Genomic DNA, 17,861 nt, shown 5'->3' on the forward strand with positions numbered 1-17,861 from the left:
TTGGCGAATAAAAAATGCGATGTCAATTTGAACGCTCATTGAAAAAATTTTGGATATTTTCGCCATGATATCCGATAATTCACGACACATTAAGCGCTTTAATGAAGACTTAAGACAGTTATTTTTTCTATATTTTTCCTGAGATAAAACCAAAACAGGAAGGCATTTCACGCGCCACCCCTGTACCGTCACGTGATCGTCCCGCCCTCTGTTCCCGGTGCGCCGTCGCCCGGGAAGCGCCGCGCCCCGCCACCGGCGTCTTTTCGAGCGGTGCCTCTCCGGGATCCACCATCCGCACCACATCCCGGCCGGTCCCTTTGTGAACTCCTCGCCGAAACGCTCCACAAAACACCTCTAATCTCCCGCATGTGATACGACCCCCATCGTCTATCCGAATTGCTAAAAATGGGGAAAGAAAAGCATCCCGAGCCGGCCCCGGAGGTCAGGGTGGCCACGGTAGACATGGAATCCATAGACAACATGGCCACGCTGCCCGTGTCTCAGCAGCATCGCCAGCAGGGCAGCGACATAGCTATAGCCGAAAAGAACAACTCGGCCAACAAGGAGATGGAGCTAAAGGGAGTGCAGCCGAAGCCGGCCAAAAGGTATCACCGGAAAAAAGGCGAGAGTTTCCCGCCGATTTTCCGCTCGACGCCGATCGATAAGCCGGCGAAAGAGATAGGAAAGCTGCGGGATACTTTTGAGCGCCCCGCCTCTTCATGGTGGATGTGTTTGTATCGATCGAAAAGGGATGCGGGCTACTTATAAGTGCGCCAACACTAGATAAATTCACGCGGAAGAAACGGTTTTATTCGCTTTCATCTCATAAAATATTAATTTTAAAATAAATCTAACATTTATTATTTAATATGCTACATAGATGAAAGATGTTAACTTATTCAAAGATTAAACGTCTGATTCAATATATTAAACGTTCAAAATCTAAAGTTGATTTTTTCAGGAATCATGAAAACGTTTAATTTAGTATGTCTTATTTTGAGAAATTAAGAATATTTAATAATGATAAATTAAAATTACTAATTTTAGGTAAAAATGTTTTCAAACGACACCGGAAATATATACATATATTAAGTCGAAATATGTACATATTCTGATTTAATATATGTACATATATATTTCCGCCTTTAAGTAAATATAAATGAGAAACATTTTTTTTCATACCTAATTACTTGCATATGACAATACTGTTTTTTAAACATTTTTTTATTAAATTTACAACGTAAAAGGTTTGAAATTAGCAAACTTCTCAGTATATATGTATGTGCATACTTATGATTGATCATATATAATTCCCAACATAAAAAAAGATAGAAATATCTGTTTTAAATAGATTTTTGATTTTGCTTTAAGCGTATTAGCAATATTTTTTTTACCTAAAACAGTTTTTTTAAATGATTCAGATTTATGATTTTTTTATTATAATAAAATAAAATTGAGCACAACTAGTTAGTAAGACAAAATTCTCATATACGTGCTTAATCATATACACTTATTCACAATTATCTATTTTTCAAATATCCAGTTGGATTTATACCAAAAGCTCTCACTATCCAAACACACTTTACTGAAATTTTCATCGATATCAGTTGGATAGTTTTAGCCCAAATGATAAACACATTTTCACCTAAATTTTATTGTGTCACTTTTTCGAAGAATCCCATTCTTCCTTATACGACATATGTAAAATCATATTTATTTATGCAAAAATGTTATTTAAAAACATAAATTTGAAATACATGATTTTACCGCGAATAAATTGATTGAAGACAATGCGGGCTATTTTTAAGTGCGCCACTTGACACACATTTGTTCATATATAAATAGCTATTCTAAAGGTTAATGATGCAATTAGAAAAACTAATTCATAAGATTAATAAAAATTGTATAAATACAAGTTTTTATTATTATTATTAGTAAAAGTAATTACAAATAATAATATTTATAATAAAAGTTATGATTTTTTCAAATATAAAAAAATATCAGATTTTTTATTTTTGTTTATAACAATTAGTATATGACATAGGCCACCCTTAAGTGCGCCACTGTTACTGCTGTATATTTTTTTGTAATACTGTTTCATTATTTCTATAAAAATATTATTCATTATTTAACTTAAATAATCACATAAAGCTTTTCAGTGTAAAATGACTAAGTATGTTTCTTCCGCGTGGTGTTTTTAAATCAACCTATAAAATATTCAATCTAAAAAAGATTTATTATATACATAAATACTGTATAATATATAGTAAGCAATTTATATAAAAATACAGAGATATTCAATCTTCACTCTTATGCCTGAAATAGAAAAATTGACTGTTGATATTTCCCATTGTTTTTTTAAAATAATTTAATAATTTTGATAAGTGGAAAAATATAACACATTTTTTTTATTATTTAAGCACAATTATTTATTTTTAACGTTACTTTCATGTTACTTTCAGAACTTCACTCTTCATCATCATGAGTTTCATCTATGCCAAGCTTTTAGTTGTCATCTGCATTGCTTATGTCATCAGCGATGTCATAACGCACAACCTACCATTATATTACTATGAAGGATTCTTCTCGTACCTCTACGGCATGAGCATATTGTTCTTGCTATACGTCTTCTGCTTCCTACTACAAGGTCGGTGTAATATGATAAATATCAAATTTAAAATCAAGAAAGAGATTATTAATTAGTTTTAATTTTAAACAGAGAGCACTTGCTGCAGTGGTGGAAGTCCGCCGAAGCCAAAGCCTCCACCGCCGGAGAAGAAACCCAAGAAGGAAAAGGAAAAGGACAAGGAAAAGGAGAAGGACAAGAAGAAAGACAAGGAAAAGGAGAAAGAGAAAGATGCCAAAGACGGAAAGGACGCTAAGAAAGAAGGAAAGAAAGACAAAGACAAGGATGGCGGTAAAGAGAAGCCATCGAAAGAGTCAAAGAAACAGAGCCAATTCCAGGTAATATATCGCCTATTATTTTAACTCATTTTAAAATTGTAATATATTTTATATTGAATGTTGAATCATCCTTTTACATGCACAGTTATTAAATTCGATCTATAGATTCATATAAGATTTTATTTATTTATCACATTTTTTGAGCAGCACCTTAAATGTATCTTTATTATAATATGAATATAAATAATGCTTTTATAAATTTCATTTTATATCTATGTTGTTATGTCTAGCTCTAGCATTTCTTTATGTTTTGATGTTGTATATCGCAAATGAATTAGTCAAAGTCACTAAACGCGTTAAAACAATTACTAAATTTGTGCTTTTACGCTTATAATTATTTGATGTCATCAACGGATCGGGTTGTTTCAAGATCGACGATCGAAAAGTACGTAAAGTGAGCAATAGATATAGACTATGGTATTACGTGACAATTTTGTTTTTAATAGTAAATAAACTTTAACCATCAAAATATTTTTACTTGAGCTTTAACCATCAAAATATTTTGTTGGGTAAAGGCTATTGTTAAAGGCAAAGTATCCACGTTTTATCTGATATAAACTGTGTTAAAAGTTACTTTCCGATTTTAATGGTACTAGACACTTTTTAAGATTAATTTAAAGCTGATTATCGGACTACGGCATGTGCCAAAGAAACATAAGCCAATTCTTTTCCAACAACAAGAACCTTTGTCGTTCATACATCGCTCAAGTATTCCTTATAGTATTTTATAAATAGGCTGTCATTCTCTATTTGAGAACATATCCTTTTCTTAAGTTGAATAAATTATCCTCATGATCCTAGAGTGAATCTGAGCGAATTTTTGGAAAATTGTTTAATACAATATACTTGTATATCCATGGGAAAGGGAAGATCGATGAGAGGTGGGAGTGACCTATATTTGGATAGGGTCTTAAAGAGTAACTATGCAAAATTCGATTTAGATAAGTCATATGATCACTAGTTAGGCCTTGGATTAAAAAATGTATATGCTCTGAAATTAACACACAAATACAATGAACAGATGTTGCTGTTTACCAGGCGCGTACGGTGAGATACATTCCATTTCGCTTGTTCGCGTGTTAAGTGACAAGAGTGTGTGAATAGAAGTGGGCATGCGGAACGCATGTAACGCACGCCCTTATCTCTCACTCACTCTTGTCACTTAACACGCGAGTGAGCGAAAGGAAATGTATCTCACTTGCTGTTTACTGCTAGTTAGAGTAGTTATTCGAATGGTAATCTTAGGTAATGTTAAGCTTATATTCAGCACTGTAGTCGTAAAGTTTGCAGAGAGTATACGGTAACGCACTCTGTGATATTGTTGATTTTTTGTCTGGTGCTGGAATATTTTGATTCAACTAGAGGGTATACGCTATTTTAAGGAATACGGCGTATATCCTCATATACCCTTCATTACATGACTGCGTATATAATATCTGGTATTTCTATTCTTACGAAAGTTCAAAATGTAGATAAATGTAATTAAAGCTTAACAATCATGGTATGCAATTATTTTAATGCACTCTAATTGATTTTTTTGTAAAGCAAAGCTTTACTCTTCAACTCAATAAGATCAACCTTTCATCTTTCATAGAGTCAAATCAGCATCTTCCAGAGTCCAAATTAAATGTGAAAAAAAATCTTATCTACTTATAATTATTCAATTAATCTTAAGTAATTAGTTATTAAAATATTAAGTAAGTCTTTCTAAAAAACAAATATTGCCTTAAATACATTCTGGTATTCGCTTACATTTTATACTCTATAAAGTAATCTCCAAAAATAAAAGCACTTTTCAAAGTAAGGAAATATACATAGTTGCATTTCGGTAAACATCTCGTTCAAGTTCTAGTTTTTTCTTAATTATAGTAACTTTCAAGTTTTAAATGACAATTTAAATGAGCCATATATAAAATAAAATGATCCTAAAAAAATATAATGAGACCTAAAACAAATAATTTGTGCATTAAAATAAATAAGTTGTGCATTGGTATTGGTGTGGTTTTCGCAACCGCTGTGCTGATGCTGTTGCAATGTTCCGCGAGCTCCAGATCATCCGCGCAGTGAATAAATTAAGTTTCATTGATATTGCCCAGTGAAATTATAAATCAATTGTTTGATTTTTACCTGGCCTTATTTAGTAAAATTATATTCATACTATTGAAAATATAACTTCCAATTGCTGTACAAACCCAAACCTTACCTAATGAGAGTTCTAAAACTAATTATAGTTGTTGAACTTCCATTAGATTAATTCGTTTAAGTTAATTTGGGTTTGTACAGCAAATGTTACTGCTAATGCTCATTTTTTAATGTTGTAATACAGAACTCATTCCTTTTAGTGCACACTACAAATAAAATGTTGCTCAATCTAATAATTTTTATTGAACATAAATATATTTATTAAATGCTCATTTTTTCTTATTGTAATGCACAAACAATTTGTTTTATGGAACAAAGTATTTATTTAAATGCACATATATACTAAAATTATTCCCCGTTAATTCAAACCCAACTTTTATTTCTTAAATTTAAATTCTAAGGTCATTCAAATGTGAGAATATATCTACTTACAATATATGCCAATGATACAGTGCTTTGGGTTTCAAAATTTTCGAGCAATTTTCAATCGGCCAAACTTTAAATTATATGTAACACTGCTGCCAATTTACAGTACAACAGAATGGTGATCTCTTTCGTAAATCGAACAGTGTATAATTTAATTGAATATGTATATGATTTTAATGTATCTTATTAAATACTAAAAAATCGGAAATGATCTTCTAACCTGCCCGTATCATAATTTAGTGCGTATTATATTATTATTATTTTAAGTTACTTTTTTCCTTTTCTCGGCTCCCGTTTAATTATATGTTGCATTGCATGCTATTTTTGGTTATTTTTCGCCGTTTGTCATTTGGACAGGAGGTGTATCCCCGTAAGATGCGCGACATAGTCCGTGAACAACAACTCCGAACGGCGCCATTGAGCGCACCCGAACAGGTGAGATTGTATCATTGAACGGAGGAAATGAATGCGCTCTGCTTGTTGTCTCATGGTTGCTGTTGTAGTGTTTGAGTCAAAGTTGTTATACATCATTAAACTCACTTATTAGCAGTATAATAAATATATATATTTGCTCATCAAGCTTGAATATACCGCCCACGGTGAACTCGGAACATCGTGCCACTGCGATAAGTGAATACGATAGATAAACCTTTGCAATTGCATCGTCGCTTGTGTTGTGAAAGAATTGAAACTCAAGTTTCAGTTTTTTGTTGTTGATGTTATTTTCGCTTTTGTGTATGTCAATAGAGCTGTATAAAAACGCTTTCAGCATTTCATCCACGCTGTAGTTATAATGCGAGAAATTGCATGAAATATATTGCACACATCACAGTATTATGTAAGATTCATTGTATTGAACTATTGTCATTTTTTAAGGCTATATATTAAATGTTTAAAAATTAAAAAGAAGGAATATCTACCCAACTATAACTATGAATAATGATAGTTGATTTGCTTTATAGGACAATTTAAATGAGCAATATATAAAATAATTATTTAATAAAACAAATTGTTTGTGCATTACTGTTAGACAGATCAGGCGCGAGCGAGCATTAGTCAGAACAGTTAACACCTTATGAATAACTATCTGCAATGAATCCGTTTCCAAAAAATTCCGAAGAATAACCTTACATTAATGCACAAACAATTAGTTTTATGGAACAAAATATTTATTTAAATACACATGTCTCTCAAAATAATTCCCTATTAAATAGTATCCTTTGCTTTATTGGCTGGAACATGTGTTTAGAACTATTTAGTATTAAAATATACTACTGAACTCTAAATTATTTGTATGTTCCTGACTTGAGATATAATGTTTTATATAAATAATTACTGCTTAAGATAATGCTATTTTAATATCTATATGATTTTAATGTATAGAATAAAACATGTTACGTGGCATCTAGAATTATTATTAAACTTGTCAGTTTCTCTATTTTTTTCACTAAATATACATAAGTATAGAACAAATTAGCTTCTATTTCTCTTTTATAATACGTTAATTAACGTACAGACTTGTGATACCAAACACAGACAAATTAAAACAATTATTCAAAGAGCAGAATTTGATCATATGATATTTTGTTTTACATTTTCTAAAACAGATTGCTCTATATTTTTAATTTAAAAAAAATCTTAGGTAATCTCATTTTTTTAGTATCATGTATGTGTGTATTTAAAAAAATATCTTTAATTATACAAATACGCAACCTCTACATTGTTTTGTGTTAATTTTCGCATCTGAATCTAGGATTACCTCGTCTTGCTATAACTTTAGCTATAGTTTATAAGATATTTCTTCTTAACATTTCATTCGATAAAATTAAATCTAGCCACACAATATATTTATATATTTTTGTAATAAATATGAACATACACTGGGACAAAAAAAAGATTTTAAAATGCGTGATTTTATGAAATTTTGATACTATAGAAAAATAATAAAACAGCCCCATTATCGTTGATACTGCAGCCATTTAAATAATATCATTTATAATAATCTGTTATACTTTTTCAAAATTAAATTGTGAAATACGTCATTGAAAGTATGTATTTAGAACTATATTTCATTTAATGTTTTTTCCCATAGCTTCAATGGTTTATTCGAGATATGATCATCACGTCTATAAAAAGAACCTTTATTAAGCTTTACCTTTTTATTAGTATTAAGAATTCATGAGTTATAAGCATTTAAAATAAATTCGGTTTTATTGAGCCACCTTGTATGTATGTTCATGTCATCAGCCTAGTTCTAACTCCACGCAATTCATTTTATCTGTTTAAAAATGTATATTATTTTCACACTAAAGTGAATTAACGTTGAGCATAATGATTATTATTATTGAAAATTACTTCAACGTTGATGAAAAAATATGTTGCATCGATTTAGAACTAAGCCTATATTATATTGATTGTAAGAAAAATATCATTTCTACACTCAACTTTTAAATTGATTTAAAAACATTTCAAAATTGTTAGCATGGATTAATAAAAAAAATATATTTTCAAAATTAAATTATGATATCATTATAATGAAATAATCTCAAGTATTTTTTACAGATACGGTACATTTCAATGTATTATTTATTATTTTGTAATCACTCTCTTGTATAAAATGCATCAAACTTAACCGTAAACATTTTGTATTGACTTTACTAACCCAAAATATATAAACGAGTACAATACATAATTTGTTTATATTATTCTTTATTTAACTAGGACGTCATCGAAATTGAATCTGGTGTTCAGCCGCGACCTGTCAGAAAGCGCAAGACTACACAAAACGACCACAGCCATGGAAGTTTCTTCCTTAGAATTGGAGCTATTGGTAAAAATAAGACTTGATGTATCATTCAAATAAATTATTGTTATATTAATTGTACAATTAAATTTAGCTTTCGGTCTTGGTACGATGATTTATAATGGACTGGAGTTCGGAGCATTCTTCGAGGTTCCGTTTACATCTCCATGCTATCAGATTTTAAGAGGAGTTAATCCAGTCTTGCAAATGATATTCACATTCATGCAAATGTACTTTATCTTCATGAATTCACGGGTAAGAAATTATATTAATTATTATATGTATTTATAAATTATTAAAACCTCATATTTATATAATAATGTTTTGGTTTATTACTAATTAAAGTAACGTTGATTAGGCTATGATTTAATAAGCAGAGAGAGTATTTTAAGCTTTGTACTAAACGTAAATTTTAAAGAAATAAATACATAATATATCAGTAATGCTTTTCCTGATAATTTTATTCTATAAATTTATATGTAAAATATAGACTTTTGAATTTTGATTTTCGAATTCGATTTTCGTGCAGACTTCAAGAATAGCGTTACTGAAGACAGAGGTAGGCCGCTATAGATCTTTGAACTTGAATCGAGTTCTCTTATTTCATCTTTCTCACAGTCATCGCCATTTATGCTTATCTTTTACTTGATCAGACTTATTAGTAAAAAGATTCTAAAGCTTTTTATATAAAAATGACTTAGCAAACTCTCACATGTTTCACATGCACGTCTTTTCATTAAAGATTGCATAATTACATCACAAACATATACAGTAAGTCAAGTAAAAAAGTGACTGGAATTACTTTAATTCTTTATTTAAGGATTACGTCGGATCTAGTAATTCTAGCTAGAGTATCAAAAGCCAATAAATCCCATTTTGCCAACCACTGGGCAAACTAATGGCAAATTCACTTTGGTGCATGTTACAAGTGCAGCGGCTATTTTAAGTTACTGCTGTTGCATCCTTGATGCATACACTGCTATATGTTGTCAATTTACAAGACAATAGAGCAGTGTTTTGAATTCTTATCACACTTTTAAGGTTTTCATTTGCCTCACCCTCGTATTTACAGACAATTGCTCAAAATCTTCATAAAGACATATTATCATCTACGCAAAAATTGTTCGAAATTAAAAAATCAAGATTGGTAAAAATTAAAAACTAATACAATTTAAGGCCACCGATAATTCTCGTTAAATCTCAAGTTTTAAATATATATTTAAAAAATATTTCGGTATTTACATTTCTACACACAGGAAACGGGACAAACGGGATATTATAGAAATAAAATGGTTTTCTTATGAAGAAAAGAAACATTTACGTTAAAACTATACTGGACACTTTTTTTCCTGCCTAACTGTATATATTTAATATTATGTTATAAACTAATTGTCAAAATTAAAAAATAATGATAAATAAATTAGGCATGTGGTAATAATTAAAATTGATATATTATAAATAAGTATCTAATAAAAGGATATCATTATTTATTAGCTCAACATCCATCGTTTCAAAGTCATTGCTCGTTTCGGCCTCATGCATGTTGTCGCTACAAATCTGTGCGTCTGGATACGAACGTTGGTTTTGGAATCCTTAAAAGAGATCACCGCCTACCATACCAAGCGCGGAGATCACCCCGAAGATGGAATCATATTAGGTTAAATCTTTATTATATTATTTTTGTATTATCGCTAAAATTTGAGCTGTTGACAAAATTGTGAATGAATCGCTTCTTTATATTCAGAGAGTATTCGTCTTCATACATTACGTAATGCTGGTAATGTTTTGGGTACAGAGATAGGCGGAACTCGAAGCGTACCCAGTACCACGCTCGCGACAACTACTCTGAGAAGTATTCAGACTATAACGACCACTCCGTTCACCACTACGGACATTCCAAGTATATAAATTTATTTTTTATTCATGAGAGTGTGTTCTAACATTGCATTAACATTTTTGTCCTTTCAGCCACCACCAGCACACTTTATCCGCCCCATCTATTCATCAAAACCCCATCTTCCGTGCTAATAAAAAAAATTAAAACCACCATTGCTTCCACTACTACCACTTCGACTTCCACCACAATCGACCCCTGGTTCAATCCTCAACCTGATCCAATCGATCCGTGGGCTAACGATGATCCTTGGACTACTCCTCCGACATTCCCGCCTTCGACTACCGCCGCCCCACTAACCACGTTCACCACGCAAGCGTCGACCGCTATAACCTCCGCCGTTCAATGGGTTTATCAATCGCTCATTCCTAATTCCATGTTAACGACTAACTCTGGTAATGTTATTAACTCTGACGATAACAATATCTGGAACATGCCCAATAACAATAACTACTATGATGTTAGCAATCCATCACCTTCGATCCCAGGTTGGTTTGTAGTACTAACATTCCTATCTAAATAAAGTTGGGCTAAAAGCTGCTTTATCTTAATTTATAGTATAGTATCTTTTAGTCCATTCTTAACATCTCTACTAACGTGACTAAAAATAAATATTAATTATTATTATTAAATTTATCATTTGTTATTACAGCTCAAGCAAATACCGAATTCGAGTCTTTGGATAGTTTGTACCCGTCTCCGTTAGTCAGCCTTAACAATTCTACCTATGGAATTCCTCAGAGTTGCGGAAGAGTCAATATCATGGGAACCATTGTGCAAGACTCGGCTCCTTATTTGTATCCGTTCATAATTGAGTACTCTTTGATTGGAGCAGCTGTTATTTACATCATGTGGAAGCACATCGGTCGTCACTCACGGTAAAACTGATAAAACTTATTCATTATATTTAGAATCCAGCATTAATAAATTATGAACTCAATCTACAGTTTCATAAGCGAAGAAGATCTGGAACATCGTTTAGAAGTTATGCTCTCGCGTCGTGCCGTAGCCATGGCCCACGCCCAACAAACTGGTCGCGTCGATTGCGTCGGAGCCTCCAAAGGATTGTTCTTCGGTCTACTTCTTTTGGTCGGCTCTCTAATTTGCCTCATCTTGTTCTTCGTGCTGATCCGTCATCCAGAACTGGGTCTTCTAGCCATTTACTTGGCTGACGTTTCGCACTGCGTCCTAATGGCATTGTCGATAATCGCTATCATAATTGGGTTTATTAGGTAAGTCGGAGTGATGTTTGCACTACTCATTGCAATTAAAAACAGGAATGAACGCGTCATTACTCACAATTTCAATAATCAAAAAAATATTATAGTTTAATCACAAACATTTTAATTTCAATGAGATCTGATTATATAGTGATATGTACAACTTTTAAAATATGAACTTGCTCATTGATTAAACTTTCTAATGTACACATATATATATAACAATACAATGTAATTGGATCTCTTGTCCTATTTTAAATGCATTTTTTTAATTTCATTTTTAACATTATAAACCATTTTTACTTATTTTTCGTTTTTATTAATTTCATTTTTTACTTTTTGGTTTTATTATTACTAATTTTATCATTTTGTTTTTCATTCCCTGTTGCGTTTTTCTCCCACCGTACATCCATTTTTATTGTATAACTCCTAATATACTTATAATTTCGCACATTATATCCATCATCGTTTTAAACGCTTCGGATGTAACTTTGTGTCATGACATTAGAGCTTCGGCGATGTCATGGACCTATAAATCTCCCATCCTTACCCACCACTATCCTTACAGAGTTCAACAGTTGAAATTCCGCTCCGAAGAACAGTCTGACCTCAACGACATCCTGCTGAGAGTCTCCGCTTTTGGATTGTTCGTCTACGCAGTGTTCAGCGTAATCGCCGGAGCCTTGGGAGCCTTTACAAACGAACCGAATCTACTCGTCATGATTACTGGAATATTGAGTGTTGTTCAGGTAATTATTTTATTAGTCACTTTTTAAATAATAGCTTCTAAAACGAACAATGGGATGCACATATTTATTTGGTCCACTTCATTTTAGAAAGGGTATATGAAATCTTTGTTCAATTCTTGAACTAATGATATTAAATGATTCAGTAAATATATCTGTGCAGATAACATTTTAAGAGTTCTTAAATCAATCTTGTCTACTTCAGATAATGAAATTTGGTCGTCTTTTTGATTCACTGCCATAATTTTACAATTATCTATTATGGCATTTTCACCATATATTTTTAAAAAACGTTGAAATCATTGACCATATTTTAAGATGTGCTTTTTTCGTGATAACACAGTTCATCAAGATTTTTACCGCTAAGATAAAATTTGTCATTATTTTTTTACTCATATAAGATCTTGGTTTTTAATACTTTTGCTTTGACAAAATACTCAAAAACAAATTCCATTTACTTATTGTCATAGATAATGTTAGACTAGCTATAATATGTAGTACACATTGAAATAATTTATGAAACACACTATGGCTACCATACTTATTCATATTATATCTTAGGTTGTACTTCAATTGCTGTTCATCGCCGATGTGTCTAGGCGCCGCGTACACTTGCCGGAACAGGATCGCAGCAAGCCAGCACGCCAAGTTGTTACATTCTTGCTCATCTGCAATGTTACAATGTGGCTTATCTATACATTCGAAACACAAAAAGTTGCTTCTAACCCCGTAAGAATAATTAATATTATTTTTTATAATACACATTTTAATCGAAGCCATAATTTGAATTAATATGTTTCAATATTATTTCAGGTACAATTGGACTTTTATGGATATTTGGCTTGGGCAATTGTACAACGCGTGACCTTGCCTCTGTGCATCTTCCATCGATTCCACTCGGCCGTCACTCTAGCTGAAATATGGAAGACGAGTTACAAAGCACGTTTGGAATAAACTGTGCAAATATGATATTGTTTGACCTTATATTAAAAAAATCGACAAGTCAAATTAAAATTTTATTGCTTTCAATTTAATTATATCTTTATATTGGAGGCCACTGGTGACATAATTTATTTACGATGTAGCAATAAAGATGAGATTTTATTTAAGTTATTTTTTTGTATATTATTTAATATGATTATACACAATGAAATGTGTAGACGTCTTCATTAATTTAATATGTATAGTAAAAAATATTAACATGTAGATTACAAACATTTCATCATATATTATAAATATAATAAAGAACTAATGTGTGATGTGTAGAAATTGATAATATTCACAAAAATGTCCAAACTAGTTGACAAAAACATTATATATATTAACTGTTATATTAAATTCAGATTCGATATATGTGGATAGAATAAATTTGGATCATTGAGCTTTGGCAAAAATAACACTTGACTATCGATTCAATGTGAGGAAAGTGTGAAGTTTGCCAAAGATAACCGTAAAATATTTCATAGAGTAAGAAATCAAAATTAATAATGTAACGCTTGAAACTTTGAACGCTATCGTTGGAACTTAACATCATTAGACGAGTATTAAAAACATTGTTGTAATCAATATTGCGTATTATCGACGTTAAGTAAATGTGTGAATTTTTCTTACTTATATACTTTTATAATAAATACATCATCAATTTTTACATTTTATAAATTTTAAGTCTTATGATACTGATGAAGTAGAAATATACATATTATCATATATATTATATAGCTTATGTTGTCTCTTTTGTAAGTGAAACGCTCATTGTTATGAAACTTTTTATTGAAAGAGTAAAACTTCATTATGGCGAAGTATCGAATGGAACAATCGTGAGCGTTGTCAATATTGATTTACTGATATTTTCTGTCGTGAAAAATATATAGAGAGGTTTTAACGGTGGTTAGTACAGGTCAACCTATGATGGACTGGTTATATTGCCATTTTTTCGGCAAAGGGGTTGGTTATGAGGCGAATTTTTGTATATTTATGTATATTATTGTGAGAATGAATTTAAAACGTATACAAGATGAAATAACGTTTTCGTTTACAACGAAACAATATAAAATAGCACATAGCGAGTATATATACATAAAAATATATATCTATGATAATTAAATGTTTAGTAGTGGATACGTAATGTTTTGCAAAAATACGAAAGATCACTATTAAACAACATTATTAATTGTTGGTTTTTTAAATAACTTTATATACAGGATAACACGATCGAAGGTAGAAATTTTGTAGAGATTGTCTAACTGTGCTTCAATTACTTGAAGGAAGTCTGATTGTTTTTCTTCAAACACTTCTCGTACCTTAGTCACTGTTTTGTCTATGTGAACTGCGTGTGGAGAGATTACTTTGTAATTTAATGAATAATGCGAGATTTATTTATTTTACATTATGATATTTTAATCGACCAATTAAAATGTTTATATGTTTTTATTTATATTTATAAGTGTGCTATATTTTACATTTTCCAATTTCGATTGACCAAGCTTCAACTTTTGTACGTGCATTTTTTTATTAAATACATATTTTTAGAATGTATGTATTACGAAATAACTGAAAGAAATTCAATCTACGACCTTAAGAGGGATCCTTTAGGATTAAAATCATTCAACCAAAGAGAAAACTCATCTTTATTTGATACAAACATACATTTCAATGTTTTTCTTAAGTCATTAAATGGTGCCATTGATTTTTAATAAGAATATACATAAAATAATATATACAAATAATTTTTAAAAGCTCAGTATTTATGAGTGTTGTGAATCTATTCAGCAAAATGTCTAAATATATGTATAATTAAAAGTGTCATAAAAAGCTCATAAATAATGGACTTATGTGTATGTCTAAAATTGATGATTTTAATTGTAGAATCTTTATTATTGTTATGTAAACATTATTTTCGAGTGCTAGGGCGTGCAGTTTGCAAATGCAATACAAACAAAGTAAATCTATAAATCAAAAACACGCACAACGGATGAAATACACTTCATAATTAGTCTATCTTGAAAAAGAAGATATTTCAAAGTGAAACTTCGACGAATGTGTGAAATTAACTTTACAATACGTTATCCGTCCTGCTAAAAATTGTGTTTCATCCAAAAAATGTTTGAGATTATAATTTTATTAGATTGATCATATTGCTCATATAAATTACACTATGGTTGTGTTCATCTATATACGTGTAGTGATTTATGCATTATACACCATCATATCTATCTATATAATATAATGTAATACATACATAAAATTCACACCACTGCCAAATATTTAAAATGTATAAAAGAAGACTGTTTGATTTTATGGGTCCCAAATATTTGTCTGAAAATATTAAAAAAACTTTTAATACTAAAAATTTGTTATACAAATTAATATTATTTAAATATAGATTTACTTTTTACAGTTAAATTGTATACACGTTTACATATAAATATGTATTATATATAATTTATAATTCTAATTTTTATATAACGCTATTTTATAATTCTTTTTTTATATAAGAATTTATAAAATGTACGCCCTTTTATAAAACAGACTTTTCAATACGGAATACCCAGTCTACATTGTTTACATCTTTCATAAGTTAATAGTTGCTTATCGAAACTTGTGCAATTAGACGTAAATATATAAAATAAAAATGCAATTTTATGTCCACTAATGTCTCACCCATGCAGAGTGTAAATACCCTCTGGACACCACGTAACTGCCAATTAATTTAATAAAAGGCTTAATAATTCTTAAATTGTGTGTTTTATATGTTTAAGAAGACAGTCTTAACATTAAATATATTTGAATGTTATTACATATAATTAAAATTAATATTTAATGTAATGTGATAAGTTCTACTATTCAAAATTATGTATATGTCTATTCTAAATAAATAAATAAAAATATAAAATATTATTTGTTATTAATTATTATAAGTTATGGAAAATAAGTATGTGGGTGAATATTTCATGATTGCAATCAAAAGATAGAAATACTTGAAATGGGTGAAGAATGTCCTGATTTAGATAATGAAAAACGATGATAATTATCTTGACATGATACAAAACGTGGAACAAAAACTCCCAGACAGATTTCACTGTATGGAAAAAGTCACATTCGCGCTTTTAAGTATTTTCGGTACAACGTACTACTGTGAGCAAGCATTCTCAATTATGTAATATATTATAAATCTGTATCGAAATTGTTTAACTGAAGAAAATTCAGAAATACGCATAAATTTAAAAATTATGAACCAAATATTGAGGTGTTAGCTCCCAAAATTAAACTTCAAGGGAGTTACTAATGTTTGAATATTGTATTTTTATGATATTATTATGTGGCGTGTATTATTATAATCAAATAAAGTCTTATTTCAGTGGCACGCTGAGAGTCCAGTACTTTGAATTACCAGTTTTGTGGCACGCTAATGCATTTGGGTTACCGACCGCTGATCTAGAGAATATTTGTTCGTTTAAGGGTGCTAGCGTTAGCTAAAAAAATCATTTCATATATTTTTAAACGAGCAAAAATTTTCGAAGTGCCCTTTTTTAGTTCTCGTAACATCCCTAAATGAATAAAAAAATCTCAAATGCACTTTTTTGGCCAGTTAGACGGCGCTACTTATGCTTATATAACTTTCTGACACGGTGTTAAGTATAATCAAATGGCGTAAATGACGCCCTCCTTCGGGGTAATTGGCGCCCTATTCGGAGCTAACGCTCTAAGACACCGCCCGTACAGTCCGCCCATAGAATAAGGTGACCAGACGTCATGCTTTTGGCGGGACAGTCTCGATTTTTAACAATTTAAGATATGTTTAAATTTAAAAAAATATATTACAGATATTTTGAAAGAATGCTGCGCCCCTATAAATTTTACTTATGTTTAAATTTAAAAAAAAATATATTACAGTACAATTTTTGCGTTCTATGATAATAAAATTTTGTTGCTCCAGAGCATTTTTTTTAAACCATGCCCCCCTCTCCCCCCGCGTCCCGCTTCACCAATTTTAAAATCTAGTCACCTTACCCTATATCGCAACGATTTTAATCGCAACGAAGGCAATCTAATCTCACAATCCAGCTGTTCGTTCGTATTAGTAATAAACAAAGTCAATATTTTCAAATTTAAAGCTTGTAACTTCACAAGATCGAATTTCATTAGTGACTTTATAGTAAATAAGTCGGATCAAACTCATTTTCCTCGTCAATATACTTTTATTTACTTTTTTCATTGAAAACGTAATGGTTTGCTGTTTCATTGATATGAAATTGTACATATCTATGAAACTGAAACATATTATGTTGTACGATGTAACGTAACTTTTATATATACTGGCGCAATGATGGAATATACGTAGGTTGGTAGACATATATTCTGTGACTCTTTAGCCCCCTTATTTATCACGTGAATTTACTTTATTTCAAACGTTACGTGATAAAAAAAATACAATTTCAAAATACAAAAAAATAAATAGTAGAAAATAATATGGAAAAATTCTCAAAATTAAAAAAGGCAATGTCTCATTCATGACAGGATATATAAGATTCATAAAAGTGAGATTTATTCCACCGGAAATATAAAGCATAAGACATTTTAAAAGCAATTGCAAATGTAGATTTTAGTATATTGCCCCCCATTGCCACTAGTCACAAAACACCCTCACCCCGCTACCTGCTGAATTT

At 30.7% G+C, this 17,861-nt stretch overlaps 1 protein-coding gene across 20 annotated transcripts in view; it reads left to right on the plus strand.

Moving 5' to 3' along the window:
* The window catches only part of OtopLa (proton channel otopetrin-like a), a 60,344-nt gene extending 47,036 nt beyond the window's left edge, over nucleotides 1-13,308 (plus strand). For 2 of the 20 annotated variants that reach the window (XM_088205265.1, XM_088205266.1), the window contains exons 4-16: nucleotides 2,463-2,647; nucleotides 2,720-2,964; nucleotides 5,890-5,967; nucleotides 8,254-8,362; nucleotides 8,430-8,590; nucleotides 9,830-9,992; nucleotides 10,080-10,235; nucleotides 10,304-10,717; nucleotides 10,882-11,107; nucleotides 11,177-11,461; nucleotides 11,958-12,198; nucleotides 12,757-12,924; nucleotides 13,009-13,308. In XM_088205265.1, the coding sequence (XP_088061391.1) occupies nucleotides 2,463-2,647; nucleotides 2,720-2,964; nucleotides 5,890-5,967; nucleotides 8,254-8,362; nucleotides 8,430-8,590; nucleotides 9,830-9,992; nucleotides 10,080-10,235; nucleotides 10,304-10,717; nucleotides 10,882-11,107; nucleotides 11,177-11,461; nucleotides 11,958-12,198; nucleotides 12,757-12,924; nucleotides 13,009-13,149 (2,572 nt within the window). In that variant the 3' untranslated portion in view covers nucleotides 13,150-13,308. Of the gene's footprint in view, nucleotides 1-143; nucleotides 606-2,462; nucleotides 2,648-2,719; nucleotides 2,965-5,889; nucleotides 5,968-8,253; nucleotides 8,363-8,429; nucleotides 8,591-9,829; nucleotides 9,993-10,079; nucleotides 10,236-10,303; nucleotides 10,718-10,881; nucleotides 11,108-11,176; nucleotides 11,462-11,957; nucleotides 12,199-12,756; nucleotides 12,925-13,008 lie in introns of those variants that run through there. The other 18 variants (XM_088205273.1, XM_088205274.1, XM_088205270.1 and 15 more) reach the window with 13 other exon arrangements.
* Nucleotides 13,309-17,861: the final 4,553 nt, after the last annotated feature.

Source organism: Plectrocnemia conspersa, unplaced genomic scaffold (assembly GCF_051122295.1).
Source record: "Plectrocnemia conspersa isolate PC_06_02 unplaced genomic scaffold, ASM5112229v1 ptg000002l, whole genome shotgun sequence".
In the NCBI taxonomy this organism is placed as follows: domain Eukaryota; kingdom Metazoa; phylum Arthropoda; class Insecta; order Trichoptera; family Polycentropodidae; genus Plectrocnemia; species Plectrocnemia conspersa.